Here is an 18,953-nt window from a genome sequence, read left to right as displayed (position 1 = left end):
TAGGCCAACCAATGGCGCGAAATGACCAGATATAAGAAATTGCACATGTCCAGAGAGAAAATCCAATTTAAAATAAAATAAAAATAAGAACAAATCCAGAAATTGGTTTGAAGGGGGGGAAGGGGGACAACCAAAATCTTATTACTAGAGAGGGAAAAATATAATTTCACCTGCTTGTCGTTCTAAATTGAAATTCTGAGATATGAGAGGAAAATTTTAATGCTGAGCAATTTGTTGAAAATATTTAAAATTCGGGCTTAAAATGACTGGAAATTTGAGAGGAAATTGGGAAAAAAAATATTTTAAAAAAAAAAAAAGTTTTAATTTTTAAAGCTGAGCAATTTACTGAAAATCTGGGATTCTCAGTTTTTTCAAATGCTGAGCAATTGGAAATTTCCAAAAAAAGCAATTTTGAATTTTTTCCAGGTGGTCGCCAACAATTCACAATGTGGGAATTCGAAAAGGATACGGTACTCAATGCAGGCTGGACAAGAACAGGTAGGAGACTACAAACTACAAACTACAAAATTTTGTGAAAAATGTTTTCTTGAAATTTTAGAAAAAAAGATCAGATAGGTGAAGGAGACTACAAACTACGTAAATTTTGAAAAAAACAATTTTTTGACTTTTTTCTGAATTTTCAGATTTTTTGGAATTTTTTTTTAAATTTTAAATAATGTATGAAATTTCAGATTTTTTAATTTTTTGGAATTTTTTTTTTCATTTTAAAATTCAAAAAAAATTTTTTTCATGTCTGAATTTTCAGATTTTCAGATTCTTTGGAATTTTTTTTTAATTGTAAAAAATGTCTGAAATTTCAGATTTCATTAATTCCAGAAAAGTCTACAAAATCACTGGGGAATCTTGATTTTTAGAGATTCTACTATTTCTAAATTTTAAAAAATTTCTAGAAAAATTTTTTTTTTTCAATATCAAAAAAACTATTTTCAGCACCTCTCCGTGGATTCCATGTCTGGAACAGTTTGTATTCAAAAAATGTTTGATTTCGAGAAGGAGCGAACTTTTCAAACTACAGTAGTCGCCACAAATGCTAGTAGGTCTTTTTTCTCAAAATTTCGAAAATTTTCAAGCTGAAAATCAGCTGAAAATGTCTGAAAAATCACCATAGAAACCCCGGGAAAACGAAATTAGATATTCAGAATTCAATTAAAAATTTGGGGAGAACTTTCTGAAAAAGTTTTCTAGAAATTTCTAGAAAAAATTCTCTGAAAATCAATTTTTCAGTACTCTCAGAAACTTCTAGAAGGTCATCAAAAAAAAGACCTTGAATTCCGGCTAAAAGTGCACTCTGACAAAAAAAGGTGTCATGAGAAAATATATAATTTCCGTCTAGCCTTTCGTCACTTACACTCCCCCGCACTTTGACTGAAAATGAAACATAGGATTTTTTAGGAAAGATTTTTTTTCTTCCGAAGTTTCTTAGTTATAGTTAAATTTGCCAGGATTGAGTACAAAATAAGTATAAGAGCTACAAAATAAGTATAAACATGACTAGGTTTGCTCAACTTTGGTTTTTTGATTTTAAAGGCGCACAAGGGGTCCAAAAATTGAAATTCTGTGGAAGGTGGGGTGAGTTGTCAAAAATCAAAATTTCGGAAAGTATGTCATGTTTATACTCATTTTGAAGCTAAAAACGAGAGTAATTCAATTTTACTATTTTCAATGCTGAAATTTCATTTTGAGACCTAAAAAATCCAGAAACGGCTTTTAAAAAACTAGTTTTCAGATTCCGAAACGTCCACAAGTCTTATTTCAATTCGACTCAAAGATGTCAACGATAATTGGCCAATTTTCTACCCCAACGAGTATCATTTAACAATTCGAGAGGGTCCAAAACCATCGGAACCCCTTCTAGTCGTTTCGGCGTCGGATTTGGATTCGGGAAAGTTTGGAGACGTGACCTATCAGATTTTGAGCGAATCCAACTCGTTCTCTATAAATTCAAAGACTGGAGAAATTTTCGCAAAGGTGAGTTGAAAGTTCAAAAACTGAATTTGACTCGTTTAGAGCTTCAAAATGAGCCCAGACACGACTAAGCTCCGCCCACTTTGGTTTTCTGACCTTAAAGGCGCATAAGGAGGTTGAAAAATCGAAATTCTGGAAAGTAGGTCATGTTTATACTCATTTTGAAGCCCAAAACGCGTTGAGTTCGAAAATGTCAAAATTTTAAAACTTAGATAGAAAATAAGTCAGTTATGATTAGGTCAAAAATTTCTGCTGATTTTTTAAATTTCCGAAGTTAAATTTAGATCATAACTTTTCACATGTCTCCTCAATTTTCAAAATTAACAGATTTTTAAAATTCCCATATTTTAAGCTTCAAAATGAGTATAAACATGACCTACTTTTCTGAATTTCGATTTTTGACAAATTCCCCCCCCCCCCTATGCGCCTTTAAAGTCAAAAAAACAAAGTGGGCGGAGCCTAGTCGTGTTTATATTTATTTTGAAGCTCAACACGCGCTGAGTTTGACAGTGTAAAAATTTTGAAGTTTAAATAAAAAATAAGCAAGTTATGATCAAATCCAAATTTTTGACTGAAACCAAAAAAAATGTTTTTTGGTCATAACTGTTTCTATTGTCCCCCGAATTTTGAATTTACGCATTTCTGAGTTTTCTACGTTTTAGGCTTCAAAATGAGTATAAACATGATATACTTTCCAGGATTTCGATTTTTCACAAATTTCACCCCGCCTATGCGCCTTTAAGGTCTGAAAATGAAAGTGAGCGGAGCCTAGTCGTGTTTATATTTATTTTGAAGCTCAAAACGCGGCAAGCTCAAAAAATCTAAAAATGTGAAGATTGGAAAAGAAATAAAAGAAAAAGAAGCAATTCAAAAAATACAGAAAACCCCAATTTCAGAAAATTAGGTTTTTTTTTTTAAATTTTTGAAAGTGCTCCCAATTCAACTAGATCCCAAAAATCAAAATTTCAGAACGCACTGACCCGCGGTCGCTTCCATTTGATGGTCAACGCCAAGGATGGTGGAGGTCAGAACTCGGAGAACCCCGCGAATATTCATATCACTGTTATCGATAAGAACACCAAGACCCCAGAATTTTCAAGGTCCAAGTATGAAATACGGACCACAGAAGACATATTACCAGGCATTGCAATTGGTTCAGTGGCAGCAGTTTCGGAAGGAAAATTAAAGTATTCAATCTATTCTGGAGATCCTGAAAATCAATTTTCCATCGATGAAAACTCAGGGAAAATCTATGTGACCCGATATCTAGATGCGGATGTTCATGATACCGTACTCCTGAACATCCAAGCAAAAATGGAGAACGGAGAGTCTAACCAAACTCAAGTGCTCATCCAAATCGAAGACCATAATGATAATTCCCCAATTTTCCCAAATCCTCTGGTGGAGATTACTGTAAGGGAGGATCATAGGGTAGAGGAACCCTTCTATGTGGTGTTGGCAAGCGATAAGGATCGGAAGAAGAATGGGGAGTTGAAGTATTCCATTATTAGTTCCCACCCAGGCTCTTCTATTGAGATAGACCCAGTTTCTGGGCAATTGTGGAGTCGGAAGGCTTTTGACTATGAAGCTATTCGAAATTTCAAGCTACGGATCAAAGCAACCGACCTAGGGATCCCTCCTAGATCTTCAAATATGACCCTGTTCATTCATCTGCTAGATGTGAATGATAATTCGCCAAAGTTCGAGAAGTCTTCTTACTTCCTAGAAGTTCTAGAGAATTCTCCCCCGAAAACGATTCTAGGGAAGATCCTGGCTAGCGATGCTGATAGTGGTGATAATGGAATGATATCTTATCGAATCACAAACGGATCTGAGTACTTTGGAATCGACTCCAAGCTAGGAACCATCTACACCAAGAAATCGCTGGATAGGGAAACCATCAGTCATGTGGACATCACAATCGTCGCTGAAGACCATGGCACCCCAGTTAGATCTTCCGGGGTCGCATGCAGGATTACGGTAGCTGATATGAATGATAATGCACCTAGCTGCTCTTCCATAACCCCTATTGTGGTATCAAGCGGATCCCCAACCAGCACCGCAATTGGAACTATAGTGGCTAGTGATCCAGATAAAGGGCTGAATGGATCGGTTCTCTATAGAGCGCAATTGCAACACCCCCTATTTTTGGTGAAGGCTAATGGAGATGTCTACCTCAGAAGACGGCTGAATGCGTCGGATGAGCAATTTCAACGGTTATCAGTGATAGTGTCGGATCAAGGCGTCCCACGGAAATCTGTAGTTTGTCATGTAGCCGTGAAAATTGCAAAGGACACCGAGACTGATATTAGAATTCTGGATTTGATCCCAAAATTTTTGGAATTGCCGCAATCTTGCTCTCCTTGTCGATTACTAGCAATCAATGCTTCGGGAGTGGCCACGTGGCAAATTCAAAGCTCCGAAATCTCGAACCACTTTGCTATCCGCCAGGGAGTGCTCTCTATGATCTCGCCACCTGCTCATCGACCCCCATACTCTCTTGTTATCATCCTGAGTGATAAGAATGATAGACAAAAATCGATATCGCTGAAAATCCTGGCTTCTGGAGAGGGTGACACCTACAAAAACGAAATGTTCCAAATTTCGGACACCATGAATATTGGAGCGAAGATTGGAAGGCTGGGCGAGAAGAATCCAGCGTTTTTCTATAAATTTAAGGCGGAAAATAAAACTCAAAATTTGGATTTCTGCCCATTGGAATTAGACCAATCTGCTGGGATACTGTACTTGGCTGATGGGATCCGAGGATTGCAAAATGTCACCTGCTTTTTTGAGAAATTCAACACCACTGATGGAAGTGTCGATGAGATGCGTGTTGAGCTAGAGGTAAGACTTTTTCACTGAAACAAATTCCTTTAAAATGAGCCAAAAATCATGAAAATCGGTTGAAACGGCTTTTCAAAATTCTAATACTCATAACTTTTCAAGTTTTGCTCTTAGCTCCCAAATTCCCAAAGTTTTGAACTCAGCGTGTTTAGAGCTTCGAAATGAGTATAAACACGACTAGGCGCCGCCCACTTTGATTTTTGGCCTTAAAGGCGCAGACCACTGGGGCCAAAAATCGAAATTCCGGAAAGTAGAACGTGTTGAAACTTATTTTGAAGCTCTAAATATGATAAATCTAAGTTGAAAACTTTCAGCTGGAAATTCTTAAGTAGAAACAAGATATGAGTAAAAATCTGAAAATTCAAGATATGCAAAATTTGAAATTTTCATCATAACTTTCGCGACTTCAAGATTTCGAGTGTGAAATTTGTAGATTCAAATTTTGTACGTTTTTAGCTTTAAAATGAATATAAACACGACCAATTTTCCAAAATTTTGAATTTTCACCCCACCTGCGCCTTTAAACTAAAAAAATCGAGATGGGCGGAGTCTAGAAAGCGTTGTAACTCCGTCAGTTTTCGACACAACATGAACATTTGAACAGCATCATATTTGGCTGAAGGAGTGCTTCGAAATGAGTATAAACATGACTCACTTTCCGAAAATTTTATTTTCGACTGATTTTTGGGCCACCCATGCGCCTTTAAAGTCGAAAAATCAAAGTGGGCGGAGCCTAGGCGTGTTTATACTCATTTTGAAGCGCAAAACATTCTGAGTTCAAAAATGTAACAGTTTTGAAAATTGGAGTAAATCCTCAAAAGTTATGGGACTATTTCCAAAAAAAAAAAATTGTCCAAAAAATGTTTCAAACCCCATAACTCAACCAGTTTTTGACCGCTTTTAATGAGTTCAGGCGCGTTTTGAAGGGAATTATTAGCATTTCTGAACTTCGAATGTTATCTATTCAATCATTCAGATTCTTCGCTCGAAATCCGACAAACCCCGATTCGATACGCGGCACCTTACAGTGCACGTGCGGGAGGACACCCCAACGGGATCAATTCTAACTACTGTAAACGCCACGGACGACTCGGATTCACCAATCAATTATCGATTTTCTCAACAAATCGATACTTTCGCAATCGATCAGTTTACTGGAGACATTTCTCTGGTTGAAAATCTTCATTGGCACGTCAAGAACACTTATCATTTGATCGTCGAGGCATTCACCACAGGCGCTGGCTCCACACTTTTGGTTACTATAGATGTGGAAGACGTCAATGACCACGCCCCTTTTATCGTATCCCAACCTACAGTACTCCTACCATCGGCCTATCGAAAAGGGGATACGGTACATCGAGTGGTGGCAATAGATATGGATCAAAACCCCCGGATTGCTTATACCATTCAAAATTATTCGGAGCCAGTGAGCAGTCTGAAAATTGACGTTGATTCTGGAGAAATTCAAATTCTCAACTCCCAGAATCTTCCTGAAACAATTACTGTAAGAGCCGAGGATTCCGAAGACCCCACGAAGTTTGATGAGCAAAAAATCCTGATCAAAGCTCGGAATTTTTCACATTGGCACTTTTTTGAAAAACCCAAGGACGCGATTTTCCTAGAGCCTGGCACACCAAAGGATACTGTAGTTTTAAAAATGAGCAATATTGAAGAGGTCAAGCTACAACTCATTCCAACCTCCCAGTTTTTCGAGCTCCAAGGAGCTCAAATAGTCCAAAAAAGCGTCAATCTGCCAGCCGGAACGCATAGGGTTACTGTAGTTGCTCAGAAGGAGGAGGAGCTCATCGATTGGATGCTTCTGGAGATCCATGTGGCACCGAAGTTTCAGGATCCACCGAAAATTGCATCTACGTCGTGTGGAATGGTTACGGTAGAGGAGAATATGGAGCTGAAAGAGTTCAAAAGGATAATGGCAACTGGAATGACAAATAGCTCAAGATTCAGGTTTCAAGGTAGGACATATTGTAAAATAGGTAGAATTTTGCATTTTAGGCTATCAGAAACCCCAAAAATCCTTTTTCAAAGCTGAAAATTGGTCAAAAATCGCGATTTTAGCACTTTTTCAAAAATTTTGGCAAGATGGCCTTGTGGGTTTTTCGACGTGAAAATTTAAGAATCTCAACACCAGGGTTCGATTCCACCCGGTGGCAAACTCTTTTTTTGTGTTGTGTGGAGTACGGTAGAACTTTTGAAATCGCTCAAAAACGTCGAAATTAAGCGTTTTCTAATATCTATGCACCTTTAAGCTCAAAATAGTGGGCGGAGCCTAACCTGCTTATTTTTCATTTAAACTTCAAAATTTTTACATTTTCGTACTCAACACGTTTTTAGCTTCAAAAAGAGTATAAACATGACCTATTTTCAACGTTTTCGATTTTCGGCCCCACCTATGCGCCTTTAAGGTCAAAAAATCAAAAAATCAAAGTGGGCGGAGCCTAGTCGTGCTTATACTCATTTCGAAGCTCAAAACGCGCTAAATTCAAAAATGAAAGAAATTTGAAGATTGAAGCAAAGCTGCAGAAGTTATGAGGTTTTTAATTTTGAAAAAAATTGATTTTAGTTTCTAAAGCCCAGCACTCGGCGAATTTTTGACCAATTGTTAGGGTTTTAGACTCGTTTTTAAAAAAATCGTCAATTTTAATTTTCTTCCAGGCTCCCCATCCCTTTTCTCCATCGACCCCATCACCGGCTACATTTCAGCAAGTGCGCTGGATCGAGAGACCGCTCAGGAGCACCTTCTAGTCGTGTTGCTCTCGGATTCCGGGCGAAACGACTCGTGTACCGTTCGGGTTACGGTAGCAGATCAAAACGATAATGCGCCCCAGTTCAATATGGACACTCCAGATGAAATATCGATTAATGGATCCTCTCAAATCGGAGACATCCTTTGGAAATTCGCTGGCTATGACTTCGATATTGGGCTGAATGGAAAATTGAGCTTTGATCTTCTAGAAGACTCTTCAAAGAGCTTGGATCTCGTGCCAGAGACTGGGGCTTTGGTGGTCCGCAGATTCGCTCCAACGGACAGCTGGAGGATAAAGGTTCGGGTTATAGATCATGGAAGTCCTAAAGCCTTGGAGAGCGAAAAGGAGCTCAAGATTCTAAACTTTCGGCAGAAAGCCTCTGATTCTAAGGATGTTGAGCCTATCGAATTCCTCCGGCAGTCCTACATCTCCTCCATTGATGAAAGCCTTCCACGTGGGCAATTCGTGGCTAAGCTGGAGGCTTCTGGGGTCTCTGGGGCTTCTGGAATCACCTATAGCATCGTTGAAGGCAATCAGGACTCGGCATTTTCGATAGACTCCGATGGTGTAGTAAGATCTAATCTAGAACTGGACAAGGAGATTTTGGATAGGTACAATTTGAAGGTGATCGGGATTGTTCCGGGAACATCCCCAGCTACACAGATTTCCACTAGAATCGATATTCGGATCAATAACCTGAACGATAACCTGCCAAGTTTCCCAATCTCAAAGCCTCGGAGAGTTGCGGAGAACTTGAAAGTTGGATCTTACATCGCCACAGTTCAAGCTAAGGACATTGATGGTCTAGGCATTCTACAGTACTCCTTAGACTCGCCGGACCCCCATTTTCAAGTCGATCGCTTCACAGGAGTCATTCACCTAGCATCCCCACTGGACTATGAGAGTTCTAAAGAGCACACGATCCATCTTAAAGTCTCCGATGGGGAATTTGATGCCAAAACGAACCTGACCATTTTCGTCTCGGATGTTAACGATAACCCACCGAAATTCTCCAAGGACTTTTACGAATGCCACGTGGCATATTCCCCGGGTCAACCATTCGCAAGGATTGAGGTCACTGACCTAGATTCAGGCTCCAAGTTGAGCTACTCCTTGGCTTCTGACACATCGACTATATTCAAAATTGCACCGGAAACTGGAGCACTATCAATGAAGGTGCTGCCGCCAGTCGGAGAACGATATTTGATTACGGTAACTGCGACGGATAACGGAATACCAAGCTTCTCGACTAGTGTCCCGGTTTTGGTGGTGATTGGAGAGCAGACGCCAACTGAGAAGCCAGTTTTCGAGCGACAAGAGTTTAGGTGAGTCGTTTAGGATCCCTGGTGGCTCTGTAAGGTTTAAAAATGTTTTGAAAATAGCTTCAAAATGCAACTTCAACTCAAAAATTGGCGATTTTAGACCCCCAAACCCCTAAAAATCATGAAACCTAATATTCACACTTTTTCCAATTTTCCGCCCCACTTTTTTTTTGCAAAACTAAGATTTTAGGGTAAAATGAGTATCAAAATTGCATCTCTGACCCATGAAAACCTATAAAACACCTAAAAATCGATACAAATCGAGGTTTTCCAAAAACTCGGTCAGATGGCCTAGTGGATTTTTGGACCTGAAAATTTAGGGATCTCAACACCCGAGTTCGATTCCGCCTGTTGACAAACGTTTTTTGCTTTTGTGCAGACACCTGAAACGATGTTAGAAAAGTCTGAAAATCTCGGAAAATGCAAAATTTCAAATTTTCGAAAAATTTCAAATTTCAAAAAATATTTTTTTTTTGAGTGTTTTTCCCAAAAACTTTATTATAGGGTTTGAAAACTATTAAAAAACGCGTTTCTCACTTATAAAACACTCGAAAATCCACTCAAAACCATGAAAATCCCATTTTTCCGAAATTTTGCACATGTGGCCTAGTGGGGTTTTGGACATGAAAATTTAGGAATCTCAACACCAGGGTTCGATACCCCCTGGTGGCAAACTTTTTTTGCTTTTGTGCAGACACCTGAAACGATGTTAGAAAAGTCTGAAAAACTCGGAAAATGCAAAATTTCAAATTTTGGAAAAAATTCGAATTTCTAAAAATTTTTTTTTTCGATTTTCGCCCAAAAACTTTGTTTTAGGGTTTTGAAATCATCAACAATGCGTTTTTGAATCTTAAAAAACCAAAAAACGCCTCTGAAACCTTGAAAATCGCAACGTTTCCAAATTTTGTATCACATGGCCTAGTGGATTTTTCGCCATGAAAATTTGGGAAACTCAACACCCGGGTTCGATTCCGCCTGTTGACAAAATCTTTTTGTTTTTGTTTAGAGCAACTTTTAGGGGTTCTGGAAGTTTCTAGAAGCTCGATTTATGCTTTTTCGAGATTTCTTTTATAGTTTCCTGAAAAATCCATCATAACTTTTTAATTCTTATCCTAAAATGCTGGAAATTTATTTTTTCCAATTTCTCGCATTTGGAGCTTTTAAATGAGTATAAACATGACCTACTTTCTAGACTTTGGATTTTTGGCCCATACCTATGCGCCTTTAATGTCAAAAAACCGAAAATCCAAAGTGGGCGGAGCCTAGACTTGTGGGTGCTCATTTTGAAGCTAAGAACGCCAGAAATTCATAAATTTAGGTTTCGTTCAAAATTTTCGAATTCGGAGAAAGTTATAATAGAAACAAAAAATTTTATTAACATGAATATTGCAGATTCGAGGTTTTGGAAAACTCCAAAGCCGGTCTCCAAATTGGGAATCTATCCGGTGACACCCGTGAATTCCTCTACAGTATCCAAGACCCCGAAGCTTCGAGAATCTTCCATGTCGACCAATTCGGAAGGCTTTTCGTGGCGGGACCCATTGATCGAGAGTTGAAGAGCTACTACGAGTTTACTGTAGAAATCGAGAACAACGAAATGATGTCCCAAAAGACGCAGTGTAAATGCCACATCACCGTGCTCGACGAAAACGACAATTCTCCAATTTTCACGTCATCTGGATACTCGATTCATCTGAAGGACACCCAAACGACGCATGGGCAGAAGATTGGCCAGATTTTGGCGCGTGACCTAGATTCCGATGAAAATGGGCGTGTCAGCTACCGTATCCTCTCTGGAAATGACTTGAATATCGTCACACTGAACACAGATTCTGGAGTGATTCAGATGAACGAGTGGACCGATTCTCAGTTGGAAGAATTTCCAAATGCCACGTGGCAAATTCTGGTGGAGGCTCGGGACCACGGACACCCATACCGTAGTACAGTTGGAACGGTTACAGTATCCCTGAAAATGTCGTCGTGGAGTGGCTCCGCCCCCTTTTTCGTTTTACCCGTTTATGAGATTCATGTGATGGAGGACACACCGATTGGGACTATGATACAAAGGGTTCGAGCTAGTAATCGATTGGGAATGGAGAATAAGGGATTACTGTACTCATTAAAGGAACATGGAGGGGTGAGTCAAATCCTCGTATTTCGAAAAAAATTGGAATTTTTAACTTCAAAATGAGTTGAGACATTTTGATCCCAAAATTCTTTTGTTAGATTTTTTTAACTACCGTAACTCAAACAGTTTTTCTTCAAATCACATGAAAACAATATTTTTGAATTTAGCTTGTTTTGAGCTTCAAAATAAGTATAATCACGGCTAGGCTCCGCCCACTTTGGTTTTTGCGACTTTAACGGCGCATAGGTGGGGCCAAAAATAAAAATTCTGGAAAGTAGGTCATGACTATACTCATTTTTAAGCTTATGTTAAGACAAACCGATTTATCGCAGTTTTATTCAATTTGAACCAAAACTGAACTTGGAATTACGACCTTTTTGGTCCAGCTTATTCCTCAAGACTTTTCAAACTACCGTAACTTGGGCAAATTTGCTTCCAACTTAAAATGTTTAGTTTATCTTAATTTCGCTTGTTGATAGCTTCAAAAAAAGTATAATCATGACCCACTTTCTCAAAATTTCCATTTTCGGACCCCTTATGCGCCTTTAAGGTCAAAAAAGGCCTAAAAACCAAAGTGGGCAAAGCCTAGTCGTATTTAGGCTCATTTTAAAGCTCTAAACCTGATAAACTCAAATTATTTTGAAATTTAAAAGTTTAGATTAAAATTCAGCAAGTTAAGGTTAAATCAAAAATTGTTCATCAATTTATAAAAACAATTTTTAATCATAACTTTCTACATTTTCACTCAATTTCGAAAATCATTGCATTTTTGAAGTTTCCACATTTTTAGCTTTAAAATGAGTATAATCATGACCTACTTTCCTTGTTTCTCAAACTTTGGACCCCTGTGCGCCTTTAAAATCAAAAAAATCAAAGTGGGCGGAGCCTAGTCGTGTTTAGGCTCATTTTAAAGCTGAAAACGCGCCAAACTTGAATTTTCAACTTGTCTAACTGAATTCCAACATTTTCAGAAGCTAAGCATCGATGTAAAAACTGGAGAAATCACTCTGAAAAGTCACCTGGATTGGGAATCTGAGCCCCTCATTTCAATGTACCTCTCGGTGTCCGATGGAAATGGGCGGTCAGCCGTGGTCCCATTAAAAATTATGGTAGAACCTGTGGACGAGTTTGCGCCAGTTTTCACAAAGTCTTCGTATAGGCTACAGGTAAAAAAGTTCAAAAAAAATTTTATGTTGGAAATTTTAAATAAAGCTGAGCAATCTTGCAGATTCCAATTTCTACCCCGGCTGGAGAGTCTGTGGGTCAAATGCAGGCAATTGATGAGGACGGTGGAGCACATGGAATCGTGAAATACTCAATTTCAGACCGTCAGAGTACTGTTACAATTGAAGAGGACACTGGAATTGTGAGTTTTGCGCGTTGTAATTTTAATTCAGGGTTCAAAAACTATCAAAAACGCGTTTTCCGACTTAAAAACCCCCAAAAACGCTCGTAAAACCATGAAAATTGCACTATTCCGAAAATTTGCACATATGGCCTAGTGGATTTTTGGACATGAAAATTTACGAATCTCAACACCAGGGTTCGATTCCACCTGGCGTCAAACTATTTTTGCTTTTGTTTCAGACACAGAAAATGTATTTTGCGAGACTAAAAACTACAAAAACCGCGAAATTTCAACTTTCTAAAAAAATTCAAATTTCCAAAAAACAATTTTCAAATTTTCGCCCAAAAACTGCATTTTAGAGTTTGAAAATCATCAAAAACGCGTTTTTCAACATTAAAAACCCCAAAAACGCCTCTAAAACCTTGGAAATCGCAATTTTCCGAAAATTTGCACATATGGCCTAGTGGATTTTTGAACATAAAAATTTACGAATCTCAACACCCGGGTTCGATTCCACCTGGCGTCAAACTCTTTTTGCTTGCTTTTTAAGCATAATTTAGGGGTCTAAAGCCTCCTGGACCATGCCAAACGGATTTTTCAGAATTTCAAAAAAAAATTCAAATTTCGAAAAAAAAAAATTTTGATTTTTTTTCCAAAACTCTCATTTTAGGCATTAAAATCTGAAGAAAACTCATTTTTCAACTTAAAAAAACCCTCAAAATGCTTCTGAAACCTTGGAAATCGTGATTTTCCAAAAATTTGCACAGATGGCCTAACGGTTTTTTCGACATGAAAATTTACATCCGGGTTCAATTCCACCGGGGGCCAAACTTTTTTTTATTTTATTTCGTGGCATAAATTGAGAACTTTAAGACCAACTGGACCATTCTAAAGGTCTTTTTTAGAATCTTTAAAAATTTTAGGGTCGAAAATTCGAATTTCGATTTCAGATCCGTCTCCACAAGTCTCTCTCCTCTCGTCGTAACTTGACCATCGAGCAGATTACTGTGCTAGCTTACAGTAGCCCAAATAAACAAACCAAAACTACAGTCTACCTGGAAATTGGTCCATTTGATGTGCAACCGACGCTTCCGAAACTATTACTCCACTCTAAACCCGTTCAAATCGCCGCAGCCTCTCTCATTCTGCTTCTCGCCCTTCTTATTATTGTAATCTGTGTCTGTATGTGTAAATCAAGGAGTCAGAAGAAGCATCCAGAGATTCTGAAGCCTTCCGAGCCCCGACGTACGTCTCAGAAGGCTCCAAAAACCATTCAAAAACAAGTGTATTCGGTGAAAACCGGGGAGATTCGAACGCTTTCCGGCGATCTACCCCATCATTTTCCATCTAATTCAATGACGTCATCTGTGTCGACGTCTTCTGATGCGCTTCGTATTCTGCGTGCAAGTTCGAGAAGTCAAATGGATTCGGGAATCGATCCGGATAATGTCTCTATCAATTCTTCGGTTACCGATTATTTGGTGTCTCTGGGAGTTAATGCGAATCCGATTCCGCCGAGAATAAGGTGAGAAATTTTAATTTTGGCTGAAAATTTGAAAATTTCAGCAAATTCTGGTACTATCCAACTGTAAGTGTAGCCAGTAGAAAATGTAGGAAATCCCTGTAGATGTAAAAAACAAGACATATCTCAAAAACCAGATGAACTATCAAAAAATTGTGAACTACAAAATTGCTCAGCACAAACTTTTACACAGTTTTGTAGTTTACTACTTTTTGATAGATACAGTAGTTTTTGAGATGTGCGCCTTTAAAGTTAACGTCCAAGCTCACGAGGAGAAGAGGTGCAGTCAAACGTAGCGCATAACTCAAAAACTACGGTAGCTAGCAAAAAGCGGTAAATTGCCAAAATATGTTAAATTTTATGCTGATCAATTTTGCAGTTAACACAAATTTCATTGCTTTTTTTCTTCTTGAGATATGCGCCTTTACAGTTGCTCCACCCCTCTATGCTTCCCTCTTCGCCGCCACCACCGGTGGGGCTAGCCTACCTTTAAAGGCGCATAACTCAAAAAAAACTACGGTAGCTACTAGCTAGCAGAAAATGGTAAATTACAAAAATGTGTCAAACTTTACGCTGAAAATGTTTGTAGTTGGCAAAACTTTGATTGCTACAGTAGTTTTTGAGTTATGCGCCTTTAAACTTGGCGCGTCTCCCACTCCTTCGAGTCGCTGGTGCGCTAAGATGTGTCCATTTTATAGGCGTATATCTCAAGAACGAAAAAAGCTAGCTAATTTTTGTTAACTATGAAACTGTTTAAAATAAAATTTTACACTTTTTACTAGTTAATTACTTTTACTTACCTCTCACGTTTTTGGAGATATGCGCCTTTAAAGTTGGCCTACCCCACCCCCCCCCCCCCCTACTCTTCCCTCTTCGGTGGGTGGCGCGTTAACTTCAAAGGTGAATATCTCAAAAACTAGACTAGCTATCAAAAAGTTATTAACTACAAAACTGCTCAACATAAATGTTTACACATTTTCATAATTAAACAATTTACAGTAACTATCCTAGTTTTTTAGTTATGCGCCTTTAAAGACCCCGCCCCTAAACCCCATGAACACCTTCCATCTCCCTTCTACCTGTAGAAACTCTTACAAAAACTAGCTCTATACTAAAATCAACCTATTTTAAATCTATTTTTCCTGCTTCCAAGCTTTAAAAACCATCGCTAACCCTTCAAAATTCACAGGCACAATACGACATACGACTCGCTGATGAACGAGTACATTTACGCGCGTGTCGAGGACGTTCTTCCGCCCGGACCCATCAATTTGAGCACGCCAAGTCAGCATTCGCTTCTAAGACAACCACTTTTGGTAAGACCAACAAATATAGGCCAGCCCTTTTTTTTTTTTTTGAAATTTTTTGAAATTCCAATTTCCAGACCGCCGCCCGACGTCCACAAATTCCGGCTCCGTCGTTTGAGCCGCTAACTGAGATATTCTCGGAAATTGTCGAAATGCAAAAAGCCGAAGAATCGAATCGCCATCGAAAAGAATATGTTCAGGTGGAAATCTAGGCCACGCCCCCTTTTTTCTAGTCATTTTTAACTTCCCATCCTACTAATACGGTTCTAATTTTTTTTTTAATTTTTCTAATTTTTCCCAAAATCTCAGGTCTTTTTGAGCTTTCTATGCCTTAATTTTTCTAAAATTCCAAAAATTCTGTTCTCCATATGATTTTCTTGCCTTTCTTTGCGTTTTTTTTTTGTTTCTGGTGCTAAATAAATTGTTCAAATAATTTTTATTATTGTTGCCTAATTTTCAAAAAAAAAAGTTCTTGAATGTTAGAGTTTTCATAATTTATCTGTAACTGATTTCGGTTTGAAATTTTAAAAAAATCCGAACTTTCTCAAAAATTCATATCGAAAAAAATAAAAAAGCTATTTAAAAACTGTCAACTACAAAATTGCTCAGCATAAAATTTTACACATTTTTGTAGTTTACAACTTTTTGTTAGCTACAGTCGTTTTAGAGATATGCGTCTTTAAAGTTAACCACCCGCCGCCCCCTTTCATGTGACAGAGGAAGCGGTAGACAAGGGTGAGCTAGCTTTAAAGGTGCATATCTCAAAAACTACGGTAGCTAGCAAAAAGAGGTAAATTATAAAAGTATGCCAAATTTTATGCTGAGCAATTTCGTAATTAACAAAAATTTAATTGCTTTTATCGTTCTTGAGATACGCGCCTTTAAACTTTTGCGCGGCGCCAGCGTCTCACCCATCCCACATTTGCACGCGTTAACTTTAAAGGCGCATATCTTCAAAACCTCGGTAGCTAGCAGGAAGGGCAAAACTACAAAAATATGTCGAATTTAATGCTGAGCGATTTTGGAGTTGACAACATTTTGATAGCTTCTATCGTTCTTGAGATATGCGCCTTTAAAGTTGGCGCGCTCCACCCCCGATTTTCATGAAAACTTATGTTGCAAAAATTTGCCTTGTCGTCATCAGTTATCGTCTCCTAATGGAAAAACGACCGCCCGTATTTTCTTTTTATTTTTCGGTCTTCGAGAACATTCCCTCCGACCGTTTCGATCAGATAAATCATCAATAACAGAATATCTACACGGGTCTTCGCCATCTTCTACCCCCGAGATGGGCGGTTTAACGGTTTTTTCGCATACGAAAAGTGCAACATTTTCGAAAAAGGAAAAAGGAAATAGTATGGGAAATCGAGAGGGTCTAGAGAAACGACGGATAGGTAAGGTAAAACGTAAAACGTCCCTGAGAAACAGTTAGAATATATCATTGGGTTTTGATATAATGGCGAGATAAATAAGAGAATTCCTGGTTTGGCCCCAAAATGGGCGGAGCCTGACAAGAATTGGGGTTTAAAAGGCAGCCATCGTAAACAGTTTTATGTCATATTAACTTTTTATCGCTTTTTATTCGCTTTTTTCGGGTAGGGGCGGTGCAAACGCGCTCCAGCGCTCTTTTGGCGTTCTCTGGCGGGAATCCGAATTATTAGTGAGTTTCCAGGGGGTTTTCGTGTTTTAAGCGAATTTCTAACAAAATTTCGAAGTTTTAAAACTAGTTTTCAGCATTATCAGCGCTTTTTACGCTTTTGCGACAGATTTTGGTGTTAAAATTGGTTTTTTCAGGATTTTAGCGATTTTTGACGGTTTTTTAACACTTTAAAGTTATTCCGACCTAATTTTTTATAATTTTCTCACTTTTTTAGGTTGTTTTCCCGTGTTTTGTGAGATTTTTCGCTTTTCCGACATTTTTTTCGATTTTTCAAGAATTTTTTTCTTTCGGGGGTACGGTAGTTGGGAAGTTGTGTGGTCGGGGTGTTTGCGTATGCGCCGGCATTTTAGTTGACGACATGGATTTTTATTTTTATTTTTGGCGATTTTCCGGGGATTTTAAACTTTTTTTCGGTGTTTTCGAAAGTTTTAAAGTGGAAAATATCAATTTTAATATAAAAAAATTTTTTCGTAATCTTTAAAAGCTTTCTCTGTTATTTTTTGAAAATTTTCAATTTCCGGAAATTTCAAAACATCATTTTTCCTCTAGTTTTACAGCTTTCCAGGACTATTTTTTAGGGTTTTAAGCCAATTTTAGCCTCTAAAACATCAAAATTTTGCCCTGAAACCCCCAAAAAGCGATTTTCAAATATACAAACTACAGTAATCCCTTAAAAAGCGCATTGCATCATTCCCATTTCCATCTCTCCAGAAGTGTCATGAAAAACAGGAAAAAGGACAGAAAGCGAGAGAGTGGAAAAAATGAAGAGACGCAGAGAACAAAAAAAAATGGGGAGACTTCCAACCTTGTTTACATCCCGCGTCCGTTTTTTGATCTTTTAACAGAGAATACGACGAAAACAGAGGAAAAATGAAAAAACGACACATTTTAAATGTTTAGACAACATTTTGAAAAACCCGCCAAAAATATGGAAATTTTGAAAAAAAATTTTTTTTCAAAAATTTCAAATTTCCCGCCCATATCACTCTATTGACTTTTCGTGAGGGGTATTGATCATTGAAGCCCTTTCTCAAAGTTTGCACACAAAAAGTTATTTTTAGTTTTATATTTTTTGCTGTTTTTAAACATTTTTATGGACATCTGGACACTTGGAAACACATTGGGACATCCGGACATCCGGACCGACAGATCGATTTTTCTTATTTTTTGCAATAAAAAAATCGCTCCGATTTTTCTTGTTTTTATCATATGACAACTATAAAATAGGTGTTGCGGGAAGAGAGAGAGAGAGACGCAGAGAAGTTTTTTGACACAGTAAAACCCCCATAAAAAAACAACATGACCATATATGGTTAGTTTTTTTTTGTTATGTTAACACACTGCAATGTCATATCAGCTGATTTGGATTTTTGGGTCATTTTGGTCAATTTTCAGCAATTTTAAGGTCATTTTAGGCCAACTTGGATCACTCTAGGCCAATTTTGGATCAATTTGAACCTATTTGGACTATTTCAACCAAATTGGATTATACATATGAATTATTTTAGGCTATTTAAGGTCGAATTTGACAAGATAACGGTTATTTTGGACCAATTTAGCGTGTTTTTAACCAATTGGAAATGCTAGTGGATATCTGGACATTGGGATGCACAGATAGCGGTAGATTTGATCTAGAAAAGCCTTGGGCATACGGTCAGTCAGAAATCTATTCTGCGGAAAGTTCCAGTTCATATACAGATGAGCTAAAGGACATCTGGACATCCGGACCCAAAAAAATCCACTAGCCAAGACATCTTGCCTGTCTGCGTCTCCAGGAGGACATCCGGACATTCGGATGTCCTTCTGACCATTTCGGACAACCTAGCGGACATCTGGACCCACAGACAGGCCTTCTGGATACTAATAGATCCGTCTGGATCCTTCTAGATCCATCTAGACACTTCAAGATCATTTTGGGTTCTTCTAGACACTTCTAGCTCCTTCTAGATTCTTCTGATTCCTTCTGGATCCTCCTGAATGCTTTTGGAGCCTTCTAGATCCTTCTAGATCTTTCTAGTTCCTTCTAGACACTTCTAGATTTTTCTGGATCTTTCTAGATCCTTCTAGA

At 38.2% G+C, this 18,953-nt stretch overlaps 1 protein-coding gene across 1 annotated transcript; it reads left to right on the top strand.

Annotated features, from left to right (window-relative positions):
- Window positions 1-477: 477 nt before the first annotated feature.
- Cbr-cdh-1 lies at window positions 478-15,437 on the top strand (the record flags this gene model as incomplete). Its single annotated transcript, XM_045243385.1, has 12 exons — window positions 478-498; window positions 952-1,054; window positions 1,748-1,989; window positions 2,956-4,833; window positions 5,810-6,806; window positions 7,507-8,923; window positions 10,313-11,057; window positions 12,020-12,321; window positions 12,758-12,854; window positions 13,347-13,921; window positions 15,108-15,234; window positions 15,303-15,437. The coding sequence occupies 12 exons, from the start codon at window positions 478-480 to the stop codon at window positions 15,435-15,437; spliced, it is 6,639 nt and encodes a 2,212-aa protein (XP_045095782.1).
- Window positions 15,438-18,953: the final 3,516 nt, after the last annotated feature.

Source organism: Caenorhabditis briggsae (assembly GCF_000004555.2).
Source record: "Caenorhabditis briggsae complete genome, chrIII, whole genome shotgun sequence".
In the NCBI taxonomy this organism is placed as follows: domain Eukaryota; kingdom Metazoa; phylum Nematoda; class Chromadorea; order Rhabditida; family Rhabditidae; genus Caenorhabditis; species Caenorhabditis briggsae.
The sequence above is the reverse complement of the archived record's forward strand: the minus strand, read 5'-3'. Positions and strand labels throughout refer to the sequence as shown.